Source organism: Pelecanus crispus, chromosome 19 (assembly GCF_030463565.1).
Source record: "Pelecanus crispus isolate bPelCri1 chromosome 19, bPelCri1.pri, whole genome shotgun sequence".
Classification (NCBI taxonomy): Eukaryota; Metazoa; Chordata; class Aves; order Pelecaniformes; family Pelecanidae; genus Pelecanus; species Pelecanus crispus.
The window spans coordinates 8,130,898-8,156,971 of NC_134661.1; the positions used below are offsets into that span (position 1 = coordinate 8,130,898).

The 26,074-nt window shown below is 49.5% G+C and overlaps 1 protein-coding gene across 1 annotated transcript in view; it reads left to right on the forward strand.

The window, feature by feature from the left end:
• CADM1 (cell adhesion molecule 1) overlaps nucleotides 1–26,074 on the forward strand; it is a 73,299-nt gene that overhangs the window by 10,966 nt on the left and 36,259 nt on the right. Inside the window, exons 3-7 of the mRNA XM_075723414.1 lie at nucleotides 4,260–4,456; nucleotides 10,879–11,025; nucleotides 12,160–12,312; nucleotides 16,033–16,170; nucleotides 18,026–18,181. Coding sequence (XP_075579529.1) covers nucleotides 4,260–4,456; nucleotides 10,879–11,025; nucleotides 12,160–12,312; nucleotides 16,033–16,170; nucleotides 18,026–18,181 — 791 coding nt within the window. The remainder of the gene's footprint in view (nucleotides 1–4,259; nucleotides 4,457–10,878; nucleotides 11,026–12,159; nucleotides 12,313–16,032; nucleotides 16,171–18,025; nucleotides 18,182–26,074) is intronic.

The following is a 26,074-nucleotide window of genomic DNA, read 5'->3' on the forward strand; positions in this document are numbered from 1 at the left end:
GCTTTCTGCGCGGCGCGGGCATCTCCCGTCGCAGACGTAAAGCAGAGCACGCAGACCGCCCGTGCACGGCCGCCTTTCGCTCCGGGTGTGGATGCAGCCGGGCGAAGGTTCTTGGAAGGGCCGGTCCCGCCGGAGCAGGTGGGTTTGCGCCCCGGGATCTGGCCGAGAGCAGCGGCACCGTGCGCTCCTCGGGCGCGACGGGACCGAAATCCAGGACCGTGGCGTTAACGTCTTGTGCTCTCGTCCAAGAAAGACGAAGAGCGGGCAGGTAACGCGTGTGAGCAGAGCGACTCAAGAAGCTGGTCTTTCAGTGGGCATCGAGGTGGGCTTTTCTCCCGTGGCTGCAAACTGGGAGTTAACTTCCAAGGGCAAACATAAACTCGGCTTAACCCGCGGAGGAGAGCTCATCCTCGTGCGGTCAGCGCTGGACGGGCTTGTACGTGGAGGGGTGGTTTAGATGTAGAAGCTCTCGGTTCTTCGAGCCGGTGAATATTTTGCCTTCTCGTTTTACGTAGTAGTGCACGGTTTGGACAAAAGTTCTGCGGGGGTTTTTACTGAAGGCTTACAAAATCACTTCTGTGTATAGTGCAGCAAGTAGCGTGTTGCAATTCAAAGCTGACTGCGTGCTCTCTTAGCTAAAGCATGGGAATTGGCCAGAATACCCCAAGAAAAATACTGTATTCCCATTTATTAGCTATTGTCCCGTTGTGCCTCAGGACATTTTCTACAGGTTTGCACATTTGTTACTAATTTTGTCATTTACTTCTTGCCTATTGCAGCGGCGGAACTAAAGATTGCCGGATGGCTTTGACTTACACGTGCAGGCAGTTAAGGGAGATCCTCTCTTTAGGAAAGAGATCGGGCTGATGTTGATCAAAATTTGTCGTGGGTGCTTTAAAAGAGATTATTAAGCTGCGCATTGTGACAGATGCTACCGACAGGAAAAAAAAAAAGGGATGTTAAATCTTCAAGAAATGGGTTATGAGTATGGATATAAGGCATAGCTGCTCATTAGAGTAAAATGAAATCCATCATCTGACTTGAAACAGTTTTCCTCATTATTGGAAAATCCCATCCTTCCGACTACTCGGTATGGGCGGGTTTGGGGCGCTGCGCCTAGAGCAGGTGCTGTAACGCCTTGAGAGCCGAGCCTGTACCAAACCAGGCTTTACTAGCAACGGCGCCGTCGCAAAACGCTTGGACATCGGGAGGAGCGTCTCGGAGAGGGGGGGTTGGGGCGGTCTGCACCCCTGCACGTCTCCCCGCGGCCGGCTGCGTGCGAGGGTGCCGAGGGAAGGTGTCCCCCGCCGTGCCCGCTGCCCGGCCGCGCTGCCCGATTTATGCCCTCGGTAGCGTGGGTTTGGCGGCTGCAGGGAAAGGTGGAGAGGGAGCAGGTGGGCGACTTTCCTCCAAAGATAGGCCTGCCAATTCAGAGCGTGACCGGGGCCACGCTAAATGCGAAGCATGTGGCTGCTGCCAGCCTCTACGGTACAAAAATAGAGGTGACGGTGCAGGTGACAAACCCACAAACACGTACGTTCTCTCCTCCCGCGCTTAGGGTTTCAGCGGAGGCTGCCACGGCTTTAGCCCCCGTGGCAGAGACAGAAAGGAGCACAAGGCAGCGGGTGCTGTTAAATAACGTAGTTCTGATAACCTAAACGTATGGAATGTGCTCATCGTCTGTGAAAACCGAGTATTTCCCCCGTGCTCCCTCCCCTTACCTGCAGCAACCTGCCGTACATCGGGCTTGGGCTCCTAATGGAACAAGTCATGACAGAGAGGGAGTTCCACGTGTGTTGTAAACTCCAGATTGATCAAGGTCTCCTTCCTTAGATCTAGGCTCTGTCTGTCCTTGATAGCGATGCAGCTGGAAGATGAAATGCAGATAAGGAATTCTGTATTAGGGCGACATTAATAATAAATGAACGTTGATCCTAATTGAGTATTATTTAAGCATACTGAGCAGAGGCAGCGGTCTGCTGGGACCATCTTACGTTGACAAACTACTTCTCCCTTGCTAATGCCGCTTCCGAGCAGCGGTAGGGAGGCCGAAGCATTGCGTTTTAGGCAGCGTCCTCGACGGACGATGGCTCGCAGCGATGGCCGAGTGTGAGGAGGAGCAGGAGTGAAAGGCAGCTGCCTGGGATTTCTTCGAGGCGGCACGCAGCTTTGCCTTTCACTGCGTTTCTGCTCACCCCTCCGTGCTCTCCCTCCCTCCTCCCTTCCAGCGTCCCCCTGGCAGCCCCCTTCAGAGCCCCCAGGCATCTCTCGGGGGAGATGTTTGTGTTCGGTTGGACTTGATGACCTTAAAGGTCTTTTTCCAACCTAAATGATTCCATTCTGTGATTCTGTGGATGACATCCTCGTCCCACCTCCCTCTCTCAAGCCGTTCCCCAAAGAGATCTCCCGTGTGCAGCAGCCGAGGAGCGGTGCCCACGCAGATGTCCTTTGGATGATGCTCTGATGAACCTCTGGCCTTAGGAGAGCAAGACGGTCTTATTTAATAAGTGACCTTTTATTGTCTTGCAATGGGCCGTCAACTTCCAGAAGAAAAGCAAGAGATCAGCCGCTTCTGTCTCTTGAAAGCCGTTCTTCTGGAAAGTCGGTTAGACTGTTTGAGCATCCCTACGTAGATAGATAGATATAAATAAAATAAAAAGCTGCGGTAGCAACATCTTTTATTTAAGAACTGTCAAATGGGTTAAGAAATTAGTTCTAAACCGGGAAAAACGTAGCGCACAGCTTTCCAGCTTCGCCATGGCAGCAAAGCATGTAAATTGTGCTTTTAGATATCAGAAGCTCCGTTGTGGTGAGCGTGACTTGTAGGATTCCTCCTTCAAATGGTCTGAACCCATTAGCTTGAAATATGGTCGTACTCGGAAAGACTCCACTTCTGGCAATTGTTATAAATCGCTTTCTGTCACAAGATCTGGTTAGAAATGCAGAATAGAAAGCCCAGATTTGCAGAACAACAGGCTTGGTTGCAAAAACAGCACGAACGCCGTGGGCTGTGCCAAATTCTTCCCCGCCCGGTTCCCGGGAGCCTGGTTTGCCGTGCCCCCCTCCCAGGGCAGTGACAGATAAGATCCGTAGGGATCCTCGGCATCCGCCGATGGTAACCTTTGAAGGGACAGGCGATGTATAGCCGTGGAATTTTATCTATCGGCATCTGGGTAATAGAAAGACAAGCATGACATCTAATCCCAGCACAGGTGACAGATGATAAATCTGCCCGGATGCGGTTACTGGTAATGGAGGAGTGGGAGGGGAGGGGGCTGAAGCGGCGCTGATGGGCGCCGGCGAGTCAGGAAATGCTTTAGGCTGAAAAAAACTTTTGGTTTTTATGCTTAAGATCAAAAGAAATGCTTTAACTCGATCGTTAGGCGGGATGCAGGCTAACTAGTTTGTTCTTGCCAAGTGATGGAGCACGCGTGTGCCGAGCTCTCGCCAGTGCTCCCTCTTCGGTCAGCGTTTTGGAAGACGCTGGGATTCGGAGGGCTGCTTCCCCGGAGGGGTCACTTGGAATTGGGGCGCTCCCGGCTCCTGGCAGCCTCCGGAGTCAATAACGGTGAGCGTTTTCATAATTTGGGGTGGGGGGAGCATGATTCAGCAGGGGAGCTGCTTTCCTTCGGGCTGGCCGCGCATAGCCGGCTGCGTAGCCGTAGCAGCATTGCACGTCCGTTTTCTCTCTCCGTACCGTTTTGGTTGCAAACCAGTAGAAAGAATTCTCCGATGCCATTTCATCACGCAGAAATTCACAAATGTTCAAAGCAAACGCAGCCTCTCGTGTCTGTTTGGAGCTGTTGTCATCTTTTATCCTTACTCTTTAAGCAAGGAAAGCTGTAAAGGTGGCTGTAGCACTTTTTTCTCCGCAAATTTAATAGCTGTGGGCGACTCGCTCAAATTCGCAGTATATTTTTCCGAAGTGCGCGTTTCATAACGTAAACACGCTCCCCACAATAAGTAATTTTTAGCACAATCTTGCATGTTCTCTCTGAAACGAGGAGAGTCATTCAGCAGGAAAGTGTGAGCTGTAGCTTGGCGAGAGCTGGGGAGAGGAGTCGTCTGCCTCGCCGGGCGCATCGCTGCTGAAAGGTGCTGAAAGCGTTCACACGTGTGCGTAAGCTTGCTAAAATATGTACCGAGAAAGAGGGGAAATAGGTCCCTGCAATTACAGAGGTTGAGTAAAGTGTGTGACAAGAAGATGAAATAGCCGGCGCTGAGGATGCTGGGCGGCAGGGGTGGTTTTCTCCCTGCAGACAGCGGCAGGGAAACTCGCAGAAACGCGCTGCAGAGAGCAGAAGCCTCGTGGTAGCCAGTCCCGGTTACGGGATCGCTGGTGGGGATCCACTTGGGTCACGTGACTGCTCGTCCAAAAACGCGTACCAGCTCTTTGCCCTGGGTTTGATGGTTCTGGGGACACGTGGCGAGGCCGGTGTCGATCCTGGCTCCGATGGTAACAGTATGAAGCTTTAATCCGGTGCCTCCATCTCTTTCACTGTTCCCTGTTCTGAGAAATGATGAACCTTTGCGCAGAACTGCTCTCTGCTTTGAGAGTAAAAGGCGTTGTACGTGGCCAAGGAATGGTTCCTTCGTCGGCGATGCACTGCAGTAGCGATTGGCAATACCTGTATTTTTACAGATCCGTGATACTGACGTTTTGGGAATGGTTTCTGCGAATGTTCCTTCCGCCCACCCCACCTTTTTTCCCCCAAAGGGCAATGGATGCTTTTAGTGTCATCAGGTGATACCAAAACTGGTAGCAGCAGAGTCGGCAGCGTCCTTTCTCAAAGCAATTCTTTTAAAGCTAGCTGCAGCGCTAGAGGAAGAATAATACGCGTTAAATTTGAAAGGAGAATCATAGAATCATCGAATCGTTTAGGTTGGAAAAGACCTTTAAGATCATCCAGTCCAACCATTAACCTACACTACCAAGTCTACTCTAAACCAATCAAGGGTAGACTAGACTAAACCATAGAATCATCGAATCGTTTAGGTTGGAAAAGCCCTTTAAGATCACCCAGTCCAACCATTAACCTACACTACCAAGTCTACTCTTAGCCAATCAAGGGTAGACTAGACTCAACCATGTCCCAAAGTGTCACATCTGCCCGTTTTTTGAACACAAAGAAGAAGTATTAGTACAAGGTGAGCATTACTATATCAACGTGCTGCAGTCTAAGCTTCAGAGAGGGAGGCCGAGCTGTGATATCCCCCTCCCTTCGTGTCATTTCAGCAAGATCCCTTCGGATTGGTTCCGGGGCCGCAGTGCGACGCCTCGCTGGAGAGTAGCTATCGCGCTTGGTGCTCGGTAAATCGGGATTTCCGCAGGGCAACACTTAATGGGGTGTATTGAAGATGACAGACCCGCACAGCAGAACAAACTCGAAAACAGATTTTTCTAGAATTCTATTTGTTTGCTGCCGTAACTTTTTTTTTTTTTTAAAAAAAAAAAAAAAAAAGAGCTTTTTGCCCTGGGAAGCAGAGTTGCGTTTTGAGCACACCGAGTCAGTTGCTGGCCATGGAGAAGATGTTGAAGAGGGAATAAGAGCTACTCAAACACAGGAAAATCTCAGAGATACTTGACTCGGGGTCACAAAACTGGTAATTGGATCTTATTAGAAGAGAAAGTTGCCGTTTCAGAAAGTTAGTCGTAAATCTTGGCGGAAAACAAAATTTTGCTCTGGGGATGAGGATGAAATTAAAAGAAGAACCGTTCAGAGATGCCCACGCGTGGCTGCGGACTCGGTGGCCTCGCAGGGTTTCCATTAGGGATTACGCATGGCTACACGCAGCGGCAGGCTGCCTGTTCTCCTGCCTCCCCCTCGCCCTGAAGTTTTCACAGTAAGGTTTTTTTATGCGAGTGGAGGACAACACCCCTCCCTCTGTATACTTCAAATACACGTTGAGGAGCGCAGCGTGTGTTTTTGAAGCCTTGCTTTCCCACGCCGGACCCGATCCCTCTCACGGCTGGTGCAGGACCTCTTCAGCTGCAGCGGCGTTCGCACGTGATGAAAGCCACGTTGCGCACGGGTGCGTATTTTGTAGGCGGCCTGATCTAAAATTATTGTCATGCGTCCGCCCGTGAAAAGATGTTGTGAAATTAACTCTGTAAAAAGCAATTGCCTTTTCTTGCCAACACAATTCGAGTGGATTGTCCATTCTTCTCAAAAGTTCAAGTGTGACGACTGAGCTTTTTAAAATGGTCTCGCAAGACTTCGAGACCAGATGCACTGAGCTCCAGCGGCTTCTTCCAGCACAGCCTTGTCAGGTCTGTTCTCCCTCCCTGAAGCAAATCTACAGACAAATTAAATGGCGATCAGATTTCCTCCTTTTTCCTGCTCTGGAAGGTTCCCGTACCTGATCAGGACAAAAAGTCTTTCTGGCTCCTGCAGGCTTCCCCAAAAGCCTGTTTGCGATGTTTATTTTCAAGGGATGCTGTCTCTGTGATGGATGGAGAGAGCGTAGAGACGGCTCGATGAAGAGGAGTAACAGCCAACAAGGAGACGGCGCTCTTGGACTAGGTGGATTGCTAGGTGTTTATGAAACCTGCTTAATGCTTATCTCGACTTCGGTTGTTTAACCACCGCGTTGCTTTTAGATAGCCGAAAGCGATAGGTGAGTTTCGACATTCAAATGACACTAGCTCCATGGATTTGATCCTGGTGGCATCTTTCCCTCGAGCACATGAACAAATAGTTTGTGTGTCTCTGTGGGTTGTTTTGTTTGACTCGATTTATTAAGAGGAACTTTGCTTAAGTTTATGGGCTTACCTCATTCCGGTGTTGTGAAAATTACTCTTTCTTGGAAGGCATTTGTGCCAGTATCCCCTGCACTGAATCAGCAGTGCTGCTGCTCATGATAGAGTACCCGTGGCTCGTGTTTTGTTAGAAATTGAAGAATCGTGCTCACAGGCACGTACTTTTAATCTTCCCCTCCTCTCTCCCCGACGCTTCGCTCTATCCTGGTGTGCTGCAAGCGGAGAAAGAATTGATGTTAAATGCGACCGCTGCATATGAGCCAAGGTCCCTGGGCTGTGTCCAGCTAAGAGGAGCTTCTTTGAAGCACAATTTACTGGTCTGTGTCTGTCTTTGCAGTCCTAAAAGCAAAGACTGCAGCGGTCTAAGGCAGAAGGACGAGTGCAAAAATTAATCGTGCAGGTTCCAGCCAAAGCCGTTCCTCAAGCGTTCCATCCCTCCATCTTACTCCCCCTTCCAGTAAGCGTAAAATACGATGCCATTTTTTACGATGCACAGAGGGATTCAGGGAATGAGGCCAGAGAGTTGCTTTGGGTAGTAAAGGAAATATGCCCAGCGGTTTTTTCCCCTTCCCCTTGCGTTGCAGATACACGTTTTGGCTGTTACACTTGCTCATTACTATTGTATAGGTACGTTGCGCATATACGGCAGTTCACCCCAAAGCCCACCTCGGAGGTGGCTTCTTTCGTGTTCCTTTTCTCCTCCCTCGACGGGGATGCCTTATACTCGAGATCAAGGTGATCAAAACTCCACATCAGGTCTTGGAGCCCGTCCCTTACGCGGATCGAACACCGGGGAGGGGATTTGTGCCTTGCGTTGGACGTACCGATGAGAAACCGTTGTCTAATACAAGGACGATGCACGGGGGCTTTTGTAGTCCATTCACGTGTAGCGGATGAAAATCTATCCCGTATAATTCTGCTGGGGTGGTTTTCCCATTGGCCCTACTCGTGCCCTGCCTTCCCCCCCAAAGTGTCGCTAATTGGCAGCAATCGAAAGTTGGTTTTCACTGGTAGCTTTCCTTTGCTTCCCTCAACTTCTGTGGTTCTATGCTGGGTCCATAAACTCCATTTCCCCCCCCCCCCCCCAATCTTTCTTTTTCTCTTAAAACATACTGTAACGCTGTACGTGTGTCTACTTTAGTGCTCCTCAAAATACTTACATACTGCCAGTAAATATTTACCGAGAAACTTCCTGATGTGTTGACGTGAAGATGGGTCTAAAGAGTTCTCACTTCACGTTGCGTTTTTATTTAATTTTGAGCTTGTAATTGATGCTGTACATGGAAATAACTTTCCTGTCTTGGTAAGCGGGAGCAGATACGAATCCAGATACCCAAAAGTGTTAACTTGTACGGTCTGGTGCCTTCGGTTAAGCAAGCAAATTTAGGTCAGCAGAGCAAGAGGCGCTTTGCCGACAGCGGCCGGATTAGACGCCCTTTGATTCAGAATAAATACGCCGAGTCCGTCAGGCTGGAGATGCTGGCTGTTTCAGACCACGGATTCGGCGTGTCCTTACATGCACCCTGCCCGTCGTCAACCCCGGGCCCTTGGGGAGAATAAACGCCGCCTCGAGAGGGGTCCTGATGCCAGCCTGCGCCGAGATGCTGGACTTCCAAAGCCATCAGTCACCGGGCTTAATGTAGCAGCATCCCGGCACGAAAAGCCTCAGTGGCTTGAACTTCAAATGATTTATTTCTAAATTACTTCTACTGTAATTCTTATTAATTCAAATAGGCTTCTAAGCTGATGTAAAATTCAGTAAATGCAAGGAACAGTTTAATGAATTGAAAATAAGATGGAGTCTTTTAAAGTAAATGTAAAAAAATATGCTAGCAATAATTGCTTAGATGGAAATCGAATCTTAATAGCTTTGTTAATGATTTGTAGTGAATATTGCATTTATGAGAACGTATCGAGCTGATCCTTGTGCAAGAACCGTGTTTTGAATGGGTTTGATAAAATTATTCCCCAGAAGCAGTTAGTAGCATTTAATATTTTTGCTTGCGCTGCTTTTGAGGTATCTGCACGTGGTTTAGGCTGGAGCCCAGCCGCGGCTGTTAAGGGTCGGCTCCGCGCTGTCGCGCTCGGCGCCGCGTCCACGGTGTTCCTTCGGCGAGGCGAGACGCGGCGCAGGCGGTCGATGCGGCTCCGCCGTCAATATCCTTCGGGGTCTGCGCGGTCGGTACATGGGCCATGGCTTTGGGGACCTGTCCCCGAGTGCGGAAGGGGAAACGCGTGCCCGCGGTCCCGGTGCTGCGGCGGGCGCGAGGCCAGGCTTAATTCGCTGGGTCTGGTACCACGTAACGGGTACCACGACACACCGTAATCTGCTCATGGGCTGTCCTGCCCGCAGTTGTCTTTAATCAGCTTTAAAACCCCTGGGCTGGTACCAAGCCTGACACCGCGCAGACAGTAAGTTTATTTTGACAAGTGGCACGGTCGTATCCCCCGCCTTCGATCCGGTAGGTTGTGTTCCTTGGCAAACTCGCGTGTTACAGCGGATAGAAGTGCTCGAGAGCACTATGTTCAGGGTGCTGAGAGCGTGGCGGGACAGCTGGATGCTCATCTTCAGTTCTGAGGGATTTGAGCACGATCAACTTGCAGGAAGTGGAGTAGGCGCCCGGAAAATGTCCGTGCCGGGCGCTTTGCACCTCTTGCGATGGGCCTGGGGGACTCTTGCCTGGTACGGGTGTTAATCTGTTCGATAACAGCTTTCCACGTTGCTCTTCAAACTTCATCAATCTGGAGAAACGAAATTTATACTGATTTATACTTCCTGGTCCATGAGAGCTGTGTGGTTCAAAAGCAGACCTAAGTCGTTACCGAAGGCACTCCAATTGGCGTTCCCCTGGCCGGAGCCCCTCGGGTGGCGTCCCCGGGTCCTGCCTTGGCTCCCCACTCCTCCCGCTCGCTTTCCAATCTTGCCGAGATGCCCGGTAGTTAGGGAAAAATGGAAATGCAGAGCGTCTTTTTCAGGCTCCCATCCTCTGCGTTCTTCAGCACGTGAAACAAATTTCTCAGCGTGCATGTGATGTAATGATTCGATTCATTAGGAGGAGAGTTTTCGAGGTGATGACCTGTAAATGATTACAAGGCTCCCACAGCATAATTGCATCGAATTCTTCTTTTCCTGCCTCTGGACATTAATAGCGCCTACTGATTACACAGAGTGAGTAAAAACTGGTTCCCTAAAGCCTATCTGCTCAAGTCAAAGGATAAATGCTTCTTAGAGCGAATTGTTCTTTCAAGGTAATTTAACAAAATTCATCTGTTGAGAGAGGAAGCGAATTTCTGCCATTTCCATGCGTGTGGCGTGGAACCGGCTCCCCGGAGGCCAGGATGAGTATTAAAGCATGGAGGGGCGCGTGGCGGCCGGCAAGACCTTTCCCTCGTCCTCTGCCTTTGGTCACGCTTTAAAATACAGCAGAGAGAACATGCCGGGATAAACCGGCTTCTTTGCAAGAAAAAAAAACGGGCAGATGTGGCACTTGGGGACATGGTTTAGTCCAGTCTACCCTTGATTGGCTTAGAGTAGACTTGGTAGTGTGGGTTAATGGTTGGACTGGATGATCTTAAAGGGCTTTTCCAACCTAAACAATTCTAGGATTCTATGATTCTATGAAAAAGCGTGCTCCGTAATGAGGCCGCGCAGTGGTCATCCCACAAACGCTTAGCCACAGAGCTGTCCTTTCTCCTCTGTTCCCATCGCAGAGCTCTCCCTTCCAATTACTCCTCTTTAATGTGGTGGTGGCCGGTGCAGTTCGGGGCGGGGGGAAGATCCGCATCGGTATTCCCCGGCATCGCTGGTTTGAGTGTTGCTGCGCGTGTGACTGTATCTGCGCAGGGAAATTAATGTCGGTCCCAGCAAAGACCAGACGTGGCTGGGCACGGTATGTTGGTGTCCTTCCTGGGGCGAGAGGAGAATACAAGTTCCTCCTCAGGCCGGCTGCTCGGTTAAACGTCCAAGACCGTTTTGGCAGGGTGGCCTGGGGGTTGCGCCACTGGGCACGTCTTGCAAGAGTGCCGAGCGTGCGGCGGTGCTGGAGCTTTCCATTTCCAACCGAATCTTGCTGGCGTCGTTTCTGATTTTGCCGTTTCGTCTCTGCTCTCTTTTTAAGGTGACGGTCAGAATTTGGTTACCGAAGATGTGACGGTGGTGGAGGGAGACGTCGCCACCATCAGCTGCCGAGTCAAGAACAGCGACGACTCGGTGATTCAGCTCCTGAATCCCAACAGACAAACGATTTATTTCAGAGATTTCAGACGTAAGTTTCATCTTTCCTTGTTTGATAACAACTTTTCCTGCGCCTCGCTTGCACTTGGGAGAAAACATTTGCGGAGATCTCTTCTTCTAATGTAATGCTAGACGCTTCGAGTTTAGTCAATTCTTCAGAGGGTAGATGAGACAGGCAATCATAATCTTTCTCCTTAATTGAAACCTTGATGGTCCCCTTTAAAAGTCAGACCGTCTTACTTTGCAATAGGAATTGATTGTAGTAATTCAGGGTGAATTGCAATTGAGTGCCAAATATTTAGCTGACACAAACAAATTGAATAGGGCAACGCCGAGACAGTGCAGCGTTCTCAGAGGTAATCTGTTTGCTTCGAAGACTGCAAATTTCAAGACAATCTATGCTTCTTTATAAGCAAATACAAAATCTCCCATCGCTGCCGTGTCCGGTGAAGGAGTCTGGCTTTGTTTCCTGTTGCGACAGTGCCACAGAGCACGGTAGCTGCAGTAAAACACTTTAAATTGTCTGCATTAACGTCACTGCGGGGACAGGACACGGTGGTACATCGTGCCCAGCGTTGTGGGAACGCACGGCAAGCCGCGTCCTCTTCCGAGGCGTCGTACAATCTAATGACGTACGGCGTGCAGGGGCTGGCTCGCTCCGCCTGCGCCGCTATTCGAGGCCCTTGTGTTCGGCTGGTAAGATTTCAAATGCTCGCTTTCCAAATTCCTAAAAGCATTTGGACAGCCGCTACCGGTCAGGAAACAAATTTTAAACTATACTTTTCCAATTCTTTCATCTTTCACGCTGTCCCTAGTCCACTGGCTGCTTACAGTCAGGAACGGGTGCGTGTGGAAGTGGGCTTTCACGATAAAGCGATTTACCTACCGTGTCCCTAAGCCATCTGGTAATAAAGCGGTGTCCAAAGATTTGATGCTGTGCCTGGTGATTTGCTTACGTTGATTCTTTGTAATGATCTGAGAACAGAAGTATTTCATAGGTCTAGATGCAAAGGTAAGCGGCAGGGCGGGAGCTGCAGTCAGGAGCCCGTGGGGTGCTTGGCGAGGTGCTGCTGCCATTTTCAGACAGCCTTGGCTTTGCCGTGTGTGGGAGGGGAGGGAGGGCTGCTGCCTCACCGCAGTCACTAAGGGTGTGCTTGCTCCGCAGCGCTGAAGGACAGCAGGTTCCAGCTGGTGAACTTCTCCAACAGCGAGCTCCGAGTCTCCTTGACGAATGTCTCCATTTCTGATGAAGGAAGGTACTTCTGCCAGCTCTACACTGATCCCCCCCAGGAAATTTATACCACGATTACAGTGCTCGGTAAGGACCAGACAGGTGCTTGCGGTGAACTTTGTAATCCCTGGATGCACGGGGCCGGTGGGACGGGGCTCCGCACGGCGTTCGGAGAGCTCCGGCTGCCCAGAGAGAAGCCGCAAACAAAAAAAAACCACAGCAAGGATTTGAATGCTGAGCACTCTCCCACTGGAGAGCGGCTCAGCTCTTCAGTAGCCCAGCGCAGCTGAGACTTGAACCGGCAGGCACCAGATGTTCGAGGGCTGCCGGCAGGTACCAAGCGGGTTGTCCGGTGGCATGCCGCAGCCCTTGCGTCACCTGCCCGTCTTGCAAGGCATCCCTGGTTGCACCCTGAGCCTCTCTTCGTAGGCTACATCGTCTTTAGCGTGATTTTCGGGTCTTCCCCTTTTTGTTCACAGGCAATTTTTGGCCACAAGCAGAGGTGTAAGCATGAGGTGTTCTCCGCTTCCAGGCCTCTCTTTTACTTGGGCAGGTCGCCTGGAAAGGCTGCGAGGTTTTCCTGCCCTTTATGGAGAGGGGTTTAATACCAGCCTTCGTTTGCAGACAGCCTGCAAGGATTAGCTGTTGGTGCCATCGCTGCTCTGTCAGAGTATCCGAGTGAATCGTTTGGCTTTTCGGGCAAGTCTGGACCTGCTGACGTCCTGGAAGGAGCGCCGGTCCAGCCCAAGGCTCGGCAGAGCGGCAGGAGCTGTGCGAGACTAGCCCTTCTCCATCTCCTATCTGTTTTCTTTAGGGTGAGAGAAGGCACATTTCCTAGGAAGAAGGGAAGATGAGTTGCAGCGGTTGCGTCTCGTTCGGTGAAGTGAGAAAGAAGTCAGCCAGAAAGTAAAAGCTGTAGAAAACGTCTTTCGCTAATTATCTGATAGGCAGGGGGATAATAAATTCACATGAGTGCTTCGTAGTGTGGTAGAACTGCTCAGTTTATGAATTTTGTGTTTTCAATAATCAGACTGCTCTGATCACATGCCAAATCTTTTCTTCCAAAACTTGGGCATGTGAGAGATTGCATTTTAATGACGAATGACAGCATCTTTGCCCATCGATGATGTTCCTTAAGGGTAAATATTACTAACAGCGTCGCTGGTGAACCTCCTGCCGTTGCGAAGATGCGCGAGTTTTTGCACGCTTGTCGGCTGACGTCTATATTCAGCGAAATCTTGAGTTCAACTAATAGAAAGCGACAGCTTCCTATTAATTTTCGAAAAAATTTGTTTCACACGTAAAAGGACGCAAGGTCTCTCATTTGACATCGTAAGTTTGCTCAGGAATGGCTGTTGGCAGAGCTGCAGTTCTTTCTGCCCCCTCCCCTCTGTCCCCCCACCAAAATACGCTCGCGCCGCGCCCTGCCGAGCTCCCGCCTTGCCTTCGCTCCCTCGGGCCGTGCGAGACGGCGGTGCGCGTGCGGCCGCAAGACCGACGCGCTTGCCGGTAACAGCGGCTCCTGCTATTAGAGCTGGTGCTACAGATTAGCAGCGGCTTTTAAGACTCTATTAATAGGAGAACCTGAATCGCAGAGGGTGACTTAATGTAAGATCTCGCTCACTGATTAGTTTAAATCTTCCTTCTTTTCTTTAATGAGATTTGGTTCTTAGGTTTTTATACGTTGCTTAAATAATGTTTATAAGCAGTTCTACTATAGCTATTAACGTTTATCAACATCTTCAAAGTTTTAGCACGTTTTCTGGTATTCATAGGAATAGGAAGCTCTCTTCCAGCTCTTCTCTCTAATCATACGCGCACAAAAATAGTTTGTTGGATTTCATTTCGCTGCTAGCAATGCTAAGGAGGTCTTTGAAATGACAGCACTTACTTTATTCACCTATAAGCCAGCGCCGCGTGTCTTTCAAATGGGAGACAAAATGCGGGTTTGGTGGTTTGGGTTTGTTGTTTGTTCTTTTTTTTTTTTTTTAAAAAAAACCCCATGAATCATGCTTCAGAATTCAGGGGGAAGCCTGTTTTCTTGCCCCATGCTTCAGTTGTTTTTGAGGAGGATTTGCAGCCTGGCCGGTGTGTGCCTGCCTTTCCCCAGCGTCCATAGAGCGGCGGTGTTTTCTCTTCACCTTCATCACCCACTCGGGCCAAACCCTAGTCCACAGAGCCAGCAGCGAAGACGGGTGTTTATTATGAGAAGACCGGGGAGGGGGGACTGTTTATCTTAGCTAGTGTTTGTACAGAGAGATCGGGTACTGTGGCACCAAGGATAATGCGTCTTTCCCGTCTTCCATATCATCGCCTAATTAGGAGGAAAAAGTGAGCCAGGGTGGTTCCCAGTGTCGGTATGGGGCTGGTCCTCCTGGGAATGCATTCCCCACCAAAGATCTCGTGGTCATCGCGCAGGCTTCCATATATCTTAAGTTCTACCAAAGAGTAGTTTCGCCGATCTGCTTCTGAGGATGCTCGCTTCGGAGAGCGGAGCAAAGGTTTAGGCATCCTTCTCTGCAGGCAGTATTCGGAGAGCGCTTCGCGCTTGCTTTTTCCTCCTTTAGCAGCCTGCTTCCCCCCGCTCTCCCGTGTACTTTAATGTCTTCTGTGACACCATACGTAGATTTATTCATGCTTAATTGGAACATGTGAAAATCTCAAATATGTAGCCTGTTCTGTACTTTTTAGAGAAGAGCCACAAGTGACTAATTAGTCCGTTTGATCATCTGGATGGTATTTGTACATATTTGTTCTTCGTTAGCTCAAAACCGTGTTAGTCACGTTTGAACTATGCAGTCGCTTAATCATATTGATCAGAGCAAAGTTGAGTCTCCTTTGGAAGTTCTGGGGTTTTTCTGAAACTGCAGCTCTGCGCTGCACCAACTCTTGATGATGGTTTTTTTTTTTTTTTTTTCTGTTTTTTGCCTTACTAGCTACTGGCACTTTCACGGGGAAGAGATTCCGTGCTGCTGTGTTGTAGTTTTTAAGCCTGTTCGTCACATCTCTGGGTTATGCTGCAGCGGTGTTTATCCCCATGAAGTTCTGGCCTCTTCTTGCATGCTGCTGGGTTGTTTTTCGTGGAGTCCAGTCCTCTAGCTTTGTGTTTTATAGGAAGATAAGTGTCTGGGGAGAACAGCAAGCTGCCATCCTAAAGGAACTGCCGTAGGATGCCATGGCTGGCTCCCTCCTCTCTGGGACGGTTTGTATTTGGTTGATGGTGGTTTGATGGGGGACGCGGCGTTGTTTCAAAGGCGATGGCATTCCACTTTTTGAGCCTCTTGAACGAGCTTGATGTTTGCTGGCCTGCCTCCACTCCTTACGGCTGAGGCTTGAAGCCAAACAGCAGGAGAGAAAAATTGCCCTGCGAGGTTAGAAACACAGTAAGTAATGCGCTTCCAAATGTCAGCTTTTGTGTTGCCTCTCCTTGTCAGAAGGAGTCAAGAAGCGTGCGTGGGGTCGAGCCGTATTTTTAAATAGCAACATGCGCAACCGACTAGCGCAGAGGACTAAAGCTCTTCCCTGGAATGGTGCCTGCCTGGGAGAGAGGACAGAAAGTTTCCAATTTGATAAGTAATAATTTGCGGAACTACGATGATTATTAGGTGGAGAGTGAAAGTGCTTACTCCCATTACCGTGAAACCGCCTATCAAAGGATTTGATCGATTGAAAGATGAAAGAAATGGTGGTGGCTAGTTTCCTCTAATAGATTTTATGGGTTTTCCTGAAGGTTTTGTCTTGTGTTAATGATCAAAAAAATGTTTTTTTCATCAAGTGTGTGTTGTGTTGCTTTTTCTTTCATTGCAGTCCCGCCACGCAATTTGGTAATTGATATCCAGAAAGAAATCGCCGTTGAGGGAGAAGAGATTGAGCTGAACTGCACTGCCATGGCCAGCAGACCAGCCACCACCATCAGATGGTTCAAAGGAAACAAGGAGCTAACGGGTAGATGTATCCTCTTGCTCACTTGCTTTTCCCAGATAGCTGACATGATTTATGTAATGCTGGGTATTTGTTCTCTGGTGCTGGTTTGAGGGAAAGGAGAGAAAAAAAAAAAAAAAAAAAAAAAGTAGAGCGAGCTGCTTAAAACGCCAGCTCAGGAACAAAGGAATATGTGGGCAGACAGATTATTCTCTAACACAGAAGGGCTGAACTCCATTTTGTCCTCTGCCTGCCTGCCAGACTCGAGTACAGGGTTCTGGAGTCTTTCTGTAACTGCAGGTGACCTTGAGGAGCCCCAAAGCTGTGTGGTGAATTTATTTCTGCGCTGGCTTATGTAGCTTTCTGCCCCGTTTTAGGTACGGGGTGGGATCATCTGCGCTTTGGGCTGTACAGATTTGCAATTCACCGTCACGTCTCGCTCTCTTGTTTATAGAGCGTTTTCTCTGTGTTCGGTTGAATATTCATACACGATGGGTTTCTCCTGCTCCCTGAGGTCTGCTTGCTCCCGGTATTTGCACATTCAAGTCACTGCCTCTGATTGCATGTGACGTGCTGTTGGTTTAAGTCTGCATGTAGATGTGAGCGTGGTTGACAACACCTTTGTGCTTTACCCAGTCTGAGACACTGAAGGGCTCTCTACAGAAGTCCAGACTCATTACTTCAAACCCACCCCCTACGAGGGCAAGAGAAAATCCTCTCTTTAAGTCCAACACCTACGAGCATCCAAGTAGGACGCATGCTGAGAGTCTGCAGATAAAGGTGGAAGGCAAACCTGCTGCCACGCCAAGTGGTGCCCGGCTGGTTCCCAGCACCGGTTGTCATCGACGTGGCGTGCGGATCTTCCAGTGGTCCCTTTCTGGTTTCCCTCCCCATTCCGGCAGGCAGCAGTGCAATAATATTTGACCCTTCGCGCTTGACCTGTCTGGCTTCTCGATTGAGTTTTCTTGTGCTGGCAGTTGATTCCCAGCTTTCCTTTCTCTTTGAAGACTGCTGAGCTGAGTAGTGGCTTCTTGCAGTACCAGCTCACCCTGCTGATCCTTCGGATTTTTTTTTTTTTTTTTTTTTTAAACAGAAGCAGGGAAACTGAAATACTTGGTTGCGGGTTGTGAATAGCAGGAAAGTGCGGCTTTGCCGAGCAGAAAGCCTTTCCTCTAAATATCAAGGGGTGTCACTTTCCATGTCTGCCCTCTGTGTCACATTAATATATTACACAGAAATATTTTGTGTTGGAAAGACCTCTGCTACAAAAGTACTCTTAACATTTCGGCTGTGAATTCTTAAAGGAAAAGCCACATAGAAGCATATTTGAAAATGAAGCGGAGGTGCGTTGTGAGCGAGCGCTTGCTGGGTTCCTGGAAGGATCCTTTTTGTCCTGTCTTGTCTTTTCTTCCTCCTTGTTTCCGTGCCGTGCATTGCGGCATCCTTCAGGCAGCCCGTCCTGAAGCGTGCTTTGCTCCAACCACCGACGCTATTCTCTCCTTCATACGGAGCGCTGCTGAAATGCTTCAGCGTATCAATACTGCTTTTAATTAAGTTAATCTGTTTAATCGCTTTTCCAGCTAATTGTTGATTCAAGAATGGGAGGGGATTTGTAGCTCATTGATTTAAGAGTTTGGGGATTTGGGGACGGCGTAAGGGGGTTGTTAATCGTTGCGGTAGCGTAGTGCGGACTTTCCTGGGCAGCGACCTCACGGAGAGGTGTGCGTGGATCTCCCTCCCCTACGCCTCAGCGGCTGCAGAGTGGGGACGGTTGTCGGAAGGGGACGTGTCACGGGGCTCGGAAAGGAGGGAGGTGACGCGGGTGCAGTGGCTACTCCCTCCCGTGGTCACTCTCTGCTCTCTGTCCTCTCCCCGGCAGGCAAGTCGGAAGTGGAGCAGTGGTCCGACATGTACACGGTGACCAGTCAGCTGGTGCTGAAGGTGGGGCGGGAGGACGACGGGGTCCCTGTCATCTGCTTGGTGGATCACCCTGCCGTCAAAGACTTGCAGACGCAGCGTTACCTTGAAGTCATGTGTGAGTAGCAGAACTTTTAATTCTCCTAATGTATAAAATAGCTCGCTTAAGAGTGCAGGAACTGTTCGCTACGGGATAGAATCGTGGCGTAGCTGGGGCTTATATCCCATTATTTAAATATTGAAATCAAAACGTTGGGTACCACGTCATGAGTTAAGCCACGGCTTTTCCCAGCCCTTCTGCAATATAGTCAATACATACTTTCCTTCTTGTAAAGAAGAGCTTTCTGTGTGTAGAATTTGTAACATCAACGGTTCCTGGCTGGGCTTTATAATTGTCAGAACAGATTAAACCAGAGTATTTTTCTTTTAGCGACCCACTTACCTCTTTGAAAAGTGCTTCTCTGGTACCACATCAAAGCGACCAGCAACCGTTGTGAGTTTACTGGCAAAAACTTGGTGCTGTGCAAAAGAAACTCGGTATTGTGCATTGTGACCATACGGCACCAACTGGTTTTCTAAACTGGAGTAAGGAGAATTACGTGGAGTCTGTAGGAACACTGCTGAGGGAGGCCAACCTATTTTCTGTAATGCTCCTAACGCGTTCGGTGTTAATAATGCATTTCCCTTCGTTTAGGAACTGCTCTACTGTAGGTGACGTTAACGGAGTTTATGAGCAGGTACCTGAAAATACCTGTGGTCCCAAATGCAGCCGTGCCTGCATTTCAGGTGGTGGGGGTGACAGAGCTGCTGCGTACGCACGCCTCTACCCAGAAAATGGCTCCCGAAAGCCTCGCAGCAAGGCTGGGGCGTCCCAGAAACCCAGGGTGCTAGCCTGATTCCAAGTGCTTACTTTTGTGGGTGCACTTCAACTCCAGCATTACATTAAAAGGGGAAGAGGAAGCTTTGTATTAATTTATTTCATCTGCTTCATTATGTAGTTTCATTATGAACATCTTGGTTACAATTCTCATATCTCTGAAACTAGCGGGAAGTAATGTTCCTGTAATGAGGAAAACAGAAATGATCAGATACTACCTAAATTGGCAGATACTAGATTTCTTGCGACTGTGCTAATGTGTAATTCATTTATGCAAACTTAATGTCCATTAACATTTCTTGTAGAGCTTCATTAGCTTTAATAATACATTAGCACCTTTGTGAGACTTGATCAAATACTTAACGGGGGGGAAAAAAAAGAAATCCAGTCTCCTCTGTTCTGCGGAGGTATTGAAATCTCGTCCGGTTTCTTCCCCTTGGTTGAAAGGGCATCAGATTACCTTTAGGCTTCCCTTCAGAAATTCCGCTGAAACCCCGATCGCTTGATGGGATAGGAGAGGGCCACTGTTTCTGCAAAAAACAACGTTTTTTCCGTTCTTCCTCAAATAACTCCCTTCTTGACTGCTTTCGTTTGCAGCCGTTACAGGGTTGCCCATGCAATGAAGGCAAAGCACGCGTAAGCTGCGGTTACTTGGACGTCCTAGGGGACGCGTGCCATCTTCAGCTACCGCGTCGGAGGCTCCTGTCGTGCGTCCCTCGCACAGGTTTCCTCCCTTAGCGCTGATTTTTAGCCTCCCCTTGGGTTGCTCTGGAGCTGTTTGTTTGGATCAGGGCTAGCGCAGAGTCCCCTCGGAAGGGAACGGGGATGAGTAGGAAAAGTGTTCTCGGGCTGGTTTGGTTTTATGTTCTGGTCTGAATTAAACTCTGAGCTTGTTAAAAGTAATTATGTTTATATGTGGGGCCTTGACCCACGTTAGTTCAGTCAGTTCCTTCAGCGGGCAGCAACAGATGGCTTGAGAGAAGACTACCGGCAGAAGAACACGTCGTGCGTCATAACCTTGCGGCTCCGGGACTTCATGTGCTGGAGTGCCTCCAGACATTTGCATTTAATACCTGCTGTTGGACCTGAACTTGGGGCAGAAAAGGCAGTTACAGAGCAAACTTTTACCCTTGAGCTTTTCCTGCTTCAGGCTGGTGACTTGTTGGCTGGTGGGAGAGCGTGAGCAGGAGGAAGACCGGCTTGTCTTCACGGACGGGCGTCTCGGTCAGAGCTCCCGTGGACGCGGGCTTGGCCTCTCGGGGAACTCGGGCTCCTGCAGTCCAACCTAATTGATACTTCCTCAATTGCTTTTTAGATACAGGACGTGCAGTCAGAGCAAAGGACTCCTCCCGACTGCTCTTTGCGCGCTTCCACTGACCGCGTTGTTACCTTGCAGGCGCGCTGAGTGCCAATGCTGCAAAGCGGCGTCGGTCAGCGCTCGCTGCTCGTCCTGTGCGTGCCGTTGTCGCTGCTTTCCTCGCAGCCGGCGAGGCGTCACTCCGGATCCGTTCGCTCTGCTGCTTGCTCCGGTGTCTGCTCTTACGTTCTCTCCCCATAAGTCCTGCCCGTTCCTACCACGGGCCCGGTGGATCCGCCTCTTTGGAACATCAGCGGGGCACAGGAAAATATTTTTCTCAGCAGATGTTGTATTTCTCTGTGCTTAACGTATCCAACTCGAGCATGGAATGCGTTGGGGAAGGGCGAGAGGATGATGGATGGAGCCTTCTCAGATAATGAGGTATTTTTTTGTCTGACTGAATTCCAGAGCATGGAGAGATTTTTTTGTAGGATGCAAATCAAAAGTTGGGTTGTTGGGTTTGGTTTGTTTTTTTTTTTTTTAAAAAGAAAAAAATGAGGAGAAAACTGCGTAGTTGGGAAGGTGGGACACTTGTCATCGCACGAAACTGTTCAAAATGCAACCTGCAAAAGGGAGCGGACCCTGGGGCACGTGCAGTTCATGCCCTTTGGAGGCGGGCGATCTTGAAAGGAAAACGTGCGTTTTCCGAGGTGACTCTCCACACGGTCCAGCCGTTTTCCAAGAAGAATACGCCGCTGTTGCTCCTCGCAGGCTGCTTAGGGGCTGCGGCGGTGGCTTTTGTAAGGCTCCCCCGGGAGAGCTGGGGCGCAGGCAGCGTGCAGGTTCGGGCTGGCTGATGGCAGGGAGGAAGAGGGAGTCAAGTCTTCCCCCAGGGTCCCTTCATTCTCCTTTCAAAACATTCACTTTTTCTCTTTTTAAGGTGATTTTCTTAAAGCTAAGTATGTCAAATGTCTTTTGGTAAATGAGGACCCTAGGTGTCATTGACAACCCCGGAGCGTTTGCACTTTGGTTTATTTGGAGGTGTTGCTTAAAATATGGATTTCTTTTATTGAAATGGCCTTCCCTGCTAAAAAAAGAAAGAAGGGTGCAGAAATTTAAGTCTGCAAAGTGACCTACTTCACGCTGTTTTAAAAACAACTCATTTGAACGTGTTCTTCTGTGTTGTAGTTCAAAGAAAATTGCAGACTTTGGGGTTTCAGCTTCTCTGTAACTTCAGGAAGATGTTTCTAAATGGCTGTTGGCCTCCTCACCCCAGGCTGGGGTAGTTCCAGACTTCCTAAGCCAGGAGGAGGGAGCGGGACAGGCAGAGCAGTTTCAGGGTGTTGACAGGGCGAAAGCCTGGGGTTCGTCGCAACGCTCAATGGCACAGCCCCGGCGCACCCCGCGCACGTGCGGCACCGAGCCCTCCGTCACCTCAGCCGAGATGTAACGAGGCGATCGTTCGCTCTGCTGCGCCTGATTCGTCTCGCTGCCGCCCTGGTCTCTCCCTGGTTATTTCCAAGCATCTTCTCGGGTGCTGAGGCGGCCGCATCTCTGATTGAGAGGGAGGACCGGGTCTCTTGCTCCTCCTCTTGTGCGTGGCGGGCCTTCTGCTACAGCAAAATAATAGACACGCTGCATTATCTGATACGCTGTCGTAACGCGTACCGATCGCTGGTTACTTTACCCAAAGCTAAACTTGGAAAATAAATAGCAAGTTCGCTGTGCGCGTACCGAGGGGAAAGACTGTTTTGCTGTGGTCAGCAAAACCGTGAGTAAGACCGATTCATGCCGAGTATTAACTTGTCCTACTCACGGAGTAAGCTATTTGTTGCATATATAATGTGGCACAGCCTGGCCTTTTGTGACGTTTTGAGATAAATGCGTCCGCCTGAACGTAGGGTGCGTTAATAAAAAGAAATCTCTGCAGGCAAGCGCTCGGTAACACGCTTGAAGCCCCCCTGGTAACGCTTCTCAACAGCAAAGAGAGTTTGACAAACGGTGCCCTGCGCTCACAGTAACGATAGCGCTTTCATGCTTGATTAATAGCCACGCCAGCGATCGTATAACCCCGTGCGATGGGCGGCCGCGGTGCGTTGCGTGGCATCAGTTTGAAAACCCCCCCAGTTCTGGCCGGGGTCGCTTTCTCATCGTGAGTCAGAGCCGTCAATGAGGGATGGAAGACCGGTGCGTCGAGTGTAATTTTAGAAAGGAAATGAAGCAACAAAATGCATTAAAATATCATTAAGGAATTGAATGGAACCAGATATTCTCGGAGACGTTCAAGTTCAGCCTTTGTGGTACTTTTCCTTATCTCATTACGTGATACTGGAAGTGGAAGTGTCAAAGTCTTGATCTGGCATTTTCTCTGGGTTGTAGGTTTTGGGGTTTTTTTTTGCTTTTCTGAAGTTCTAATTAATTGCACACTCATTTTTATAATACCTACACATGTACTTTTAAAATATGCACCGATGGAATCTGTTTCAGCCTCTGCTGTTACAATTTGAGAATTTTTTGCGGCCAATTATGTTAAAAATCAGCCATATATGTATGCTGTCGCATCTCCAGTAATCCTTATATTTCTATCGAGTACAAATATTAATTGCATAGTATGCAGTGAAGTGATTAACATCAATGTAATTTATCACCTGGAGATTTCTAAAAACGAATAAATGAGTTGTTTTGTTCAGCGAGGTGTTGACCCCTTCAGAAACTTTGAGTTAAAGCGGGGTTTTTTTCTCCTTCTAGTAAATATGAAAAGCACCACAATCAGCCAAGTGTTCAGATATTTGATTTTCTGGGGCATTAGCCACTCTTGTTTGTGACATTTCCCAGTTGGGTGCTCGTTTGCAAGCTCATTAATAAGGTTTTCTCGGAGGAATGTTGTTGGGAGCGAGGACCATACAGTGTGGCCTGGACGCTGCCTTTCGCCAGCAATAAGCAGCAGCACACGCTTAAATGTTTAAAAGGGAATTGTTCGTACCCAATGTACCTGTCTGGTGTTGGCTTTACTCCTCTTGCTGCAAGCTAAGCATTTGAATTCTTGTAGCCGAGGGCGAATTTTGCGCAGTCGTGTTTGGGGTTGGCCAGCTCTTCCAGACAAGTTGTGAACTGCCAGCCCTGCGCTTGTTGGTTATTTTAAGCACGGGCTCTATTTAGTTAATAGATTTCTGTATTTTGGCTGAAAATCAGCAATGCAGACTCTTGTCCTTGTGAAAGGTGAGGAGAAGATAGGGGATTGCCGGGTCTGGGCTGTCTGACGCAGGCTTCATTTCCTGATAAGCAAACCCGCTCGATTTTAGGATAAAGGTGACAGTTGTATTTACGCCCGTGTGCAAACGTTAACTTTGCTGACTTCTTTTAATGTTGAAAAACACACGCCTCCTGCTCTTCCCTAGCATGCCGACGTGGCAAGGTACAGAAACCACCAGCAGTCAGGTTTCTTGAGCAGTTAGTTTGGGCCACAGAACAAAGAGAGACGAGGAGCAGGGTAAAATAGTGTCCGTCTGAAGAACGGTTATGTGCAGTGGTATCTGGGTGATTTTGAGGCTGGAATTACGTAAAGCGGGCAGGAATTCCGCCTGACCCGCGGGATCCTTCTCCTGGGGATGCCATCTGTCATCGTTTTTGCCAAGAGGTGCACATCAGGAATTAGTACAGTAATCATAAAATGGATTTTAAAACCTGGACTCAGTCCCTACTTTCACACTGCAGGCAAGAGAATTTTCAGCTGAATCATTGGAAGAATCCATTTTGTAGTTCTCTCTGTTGGCAAACAGTCCGGCGTTGCAAGAGATGCCGAGCCGCGTGCCGCAGTGCGCCTGTCCCAGACCCGCTGCGGGAGCCTGTCTTTGTCTTCGCTCGCGCCCGCCGTGAGGAAACCGGCCATCTACAGTCATGTGCGATTTGCTTAATGTACGTGTTTAGCGGTAACTGGGAGCAGAGAGAGAGAAATCCTGTGCTGAAAACGTACCGAGGTCCTGGATAGCCCCTCTTGCTGTGTGTCCGCTCTGTTGAGCGTCTGTAAGCAGCTGAGCCGTCGAGGAGAACCTCGGCGATGCCGGACAGTGCCCGTTCCTGCCCGGCGCTGGAGCTCTGTGAGCCCCAGCCTGCTTTCGAGAGCTTGTCTTCCTCCCTCGTGTTGTAGTACGTACGGCTTCCCCCCGAAGCAGCAGGTGGGAAGAAGGCTTTCGGCCGTCTTCCGAGCTGAGCTGGGAGCGTGTCGGCCAGGAAGGGTTGACCGGCTGTCGCTGGCGTGGTGGGCGAGGGTTAGGAGTCGCCTGGGCTTCGGAGAAGAAGTAGCGTTTCCCAAAATGTTTTTCCTGTGTTATTAATGACCGTTTCAGCGCAGATTTTGTGTTCAGAGTGGACAGATTGCTGCATTGTAGGAGCCCTATCACTTGCACGGAGGTTGCCGGAGGACCAGGAGCTGCTGCGGTGAGATGATTCGCCTCCAGTGTGATCGGCGCGGCCCCAAAGAAACACGTGCGTCAGGTGCAATGCAGGCTTTCTGTAGCAGCTTCTAGTCGCCTCCGTGCCCAGGGAAATTGCTGGATATGACCGCAGAGTTAAATTCATTGCACGTAGTTGCCTCGTTATGCGTATTCTGGTTGCATTTCAGAGGAGAGGCACGAGGGCGAGAACGTAACCACCTTTCACGTGTCGCCTTGCCTTTCCCAAGAAACCCAGCCTTTTATTTAAGGACGTGGTATACTCCAGATGACAGGCATGCCGACTGTGCATTAGCATCCTTGCTGCCTGCAACATCTGAGAATTTAGCCACAGGTGGGCTCGCCTGCCTTTGAGATCCTAGGTTGGCCTGATGGAAAGAAATGGGTAGAAATAATAGGTTTAGGCTTTTGTAAGGCGCCGAACTCGGTATAACGTTGATATCTTGGCTGATTAATGAGATCTAAGCATTATCGATGGAGCGCACGTTTAAATGGATTAAGAAATCGCGAACTGGCAGATCTGAAAGGAGAGTCGTTAGGGAGTAATCGGCAAGCGGTGGTGCTTTGAGTGAATGCACCGGCCTGGGTGCTTGGCCCGATGCTGTTCGGTGCTCCCAGGAAGCATGTGAAGTTCTTAAAAAGTCACCGTTAATAACCTTTGCTGATGGCGCAGAAACTGGGCGAGCAGCTACTAAGAGGAAGAACTGGGGCGAACGCAGAATAGCTTGAGCGTTTCGGTAACTTCCAGACCACGGAGCTTTAAAACTGTGAGACGTCAGCGGGTGCAGCCCGGGCCGGCCGGTGAAATCCGGAGGGGAGAGGAGCTCTCCCGCCTTGTCGGCTGGCCTCCGTCTGAGCCGGCGAGCGAGCGCCTGCTGCTCCGGCACGACGTGCCGGCTGGAGGACTCTTCAGCATCTCCGCTGCTTGAGAAATTAAAATGTGGGTTGATCGGAGGCGAAGGAGCATTTTTGGGCGCGGGGTCGGGCTGGCATGCACCGTAACCGCCCGGCGGGGCGTGCAGTCCCTCCGGGAAGGCTGCGGTTCCCGCGCCTGCAGGCACGCGGTGCGCCTGTTGTAAAAGAAATTTCATCAAACGCAGAATGGGTTTGGAATAAGTTTTTCAAATTGGTTGCTGCTACAGCGTAACCTTTAGACTACTGGTATTTAACCTTGTATATCGCTCTTAGCTTTTGAATGAATTTAGCTTAATAAAGGTGCCTTATTAAATTACTAGGCTGGTTTTTTAAGCTGCTAGAAATAAGCATACTAGGAAATAGCTTTGGGTTGTTAGATCTTAGCGGCTGCCGGTGGAGTATGTAGTGGCTTAGGTGCATAGACGCAAGCATTTATTTTTATGTAGTGATCCAGAGGTATGATATTACAAA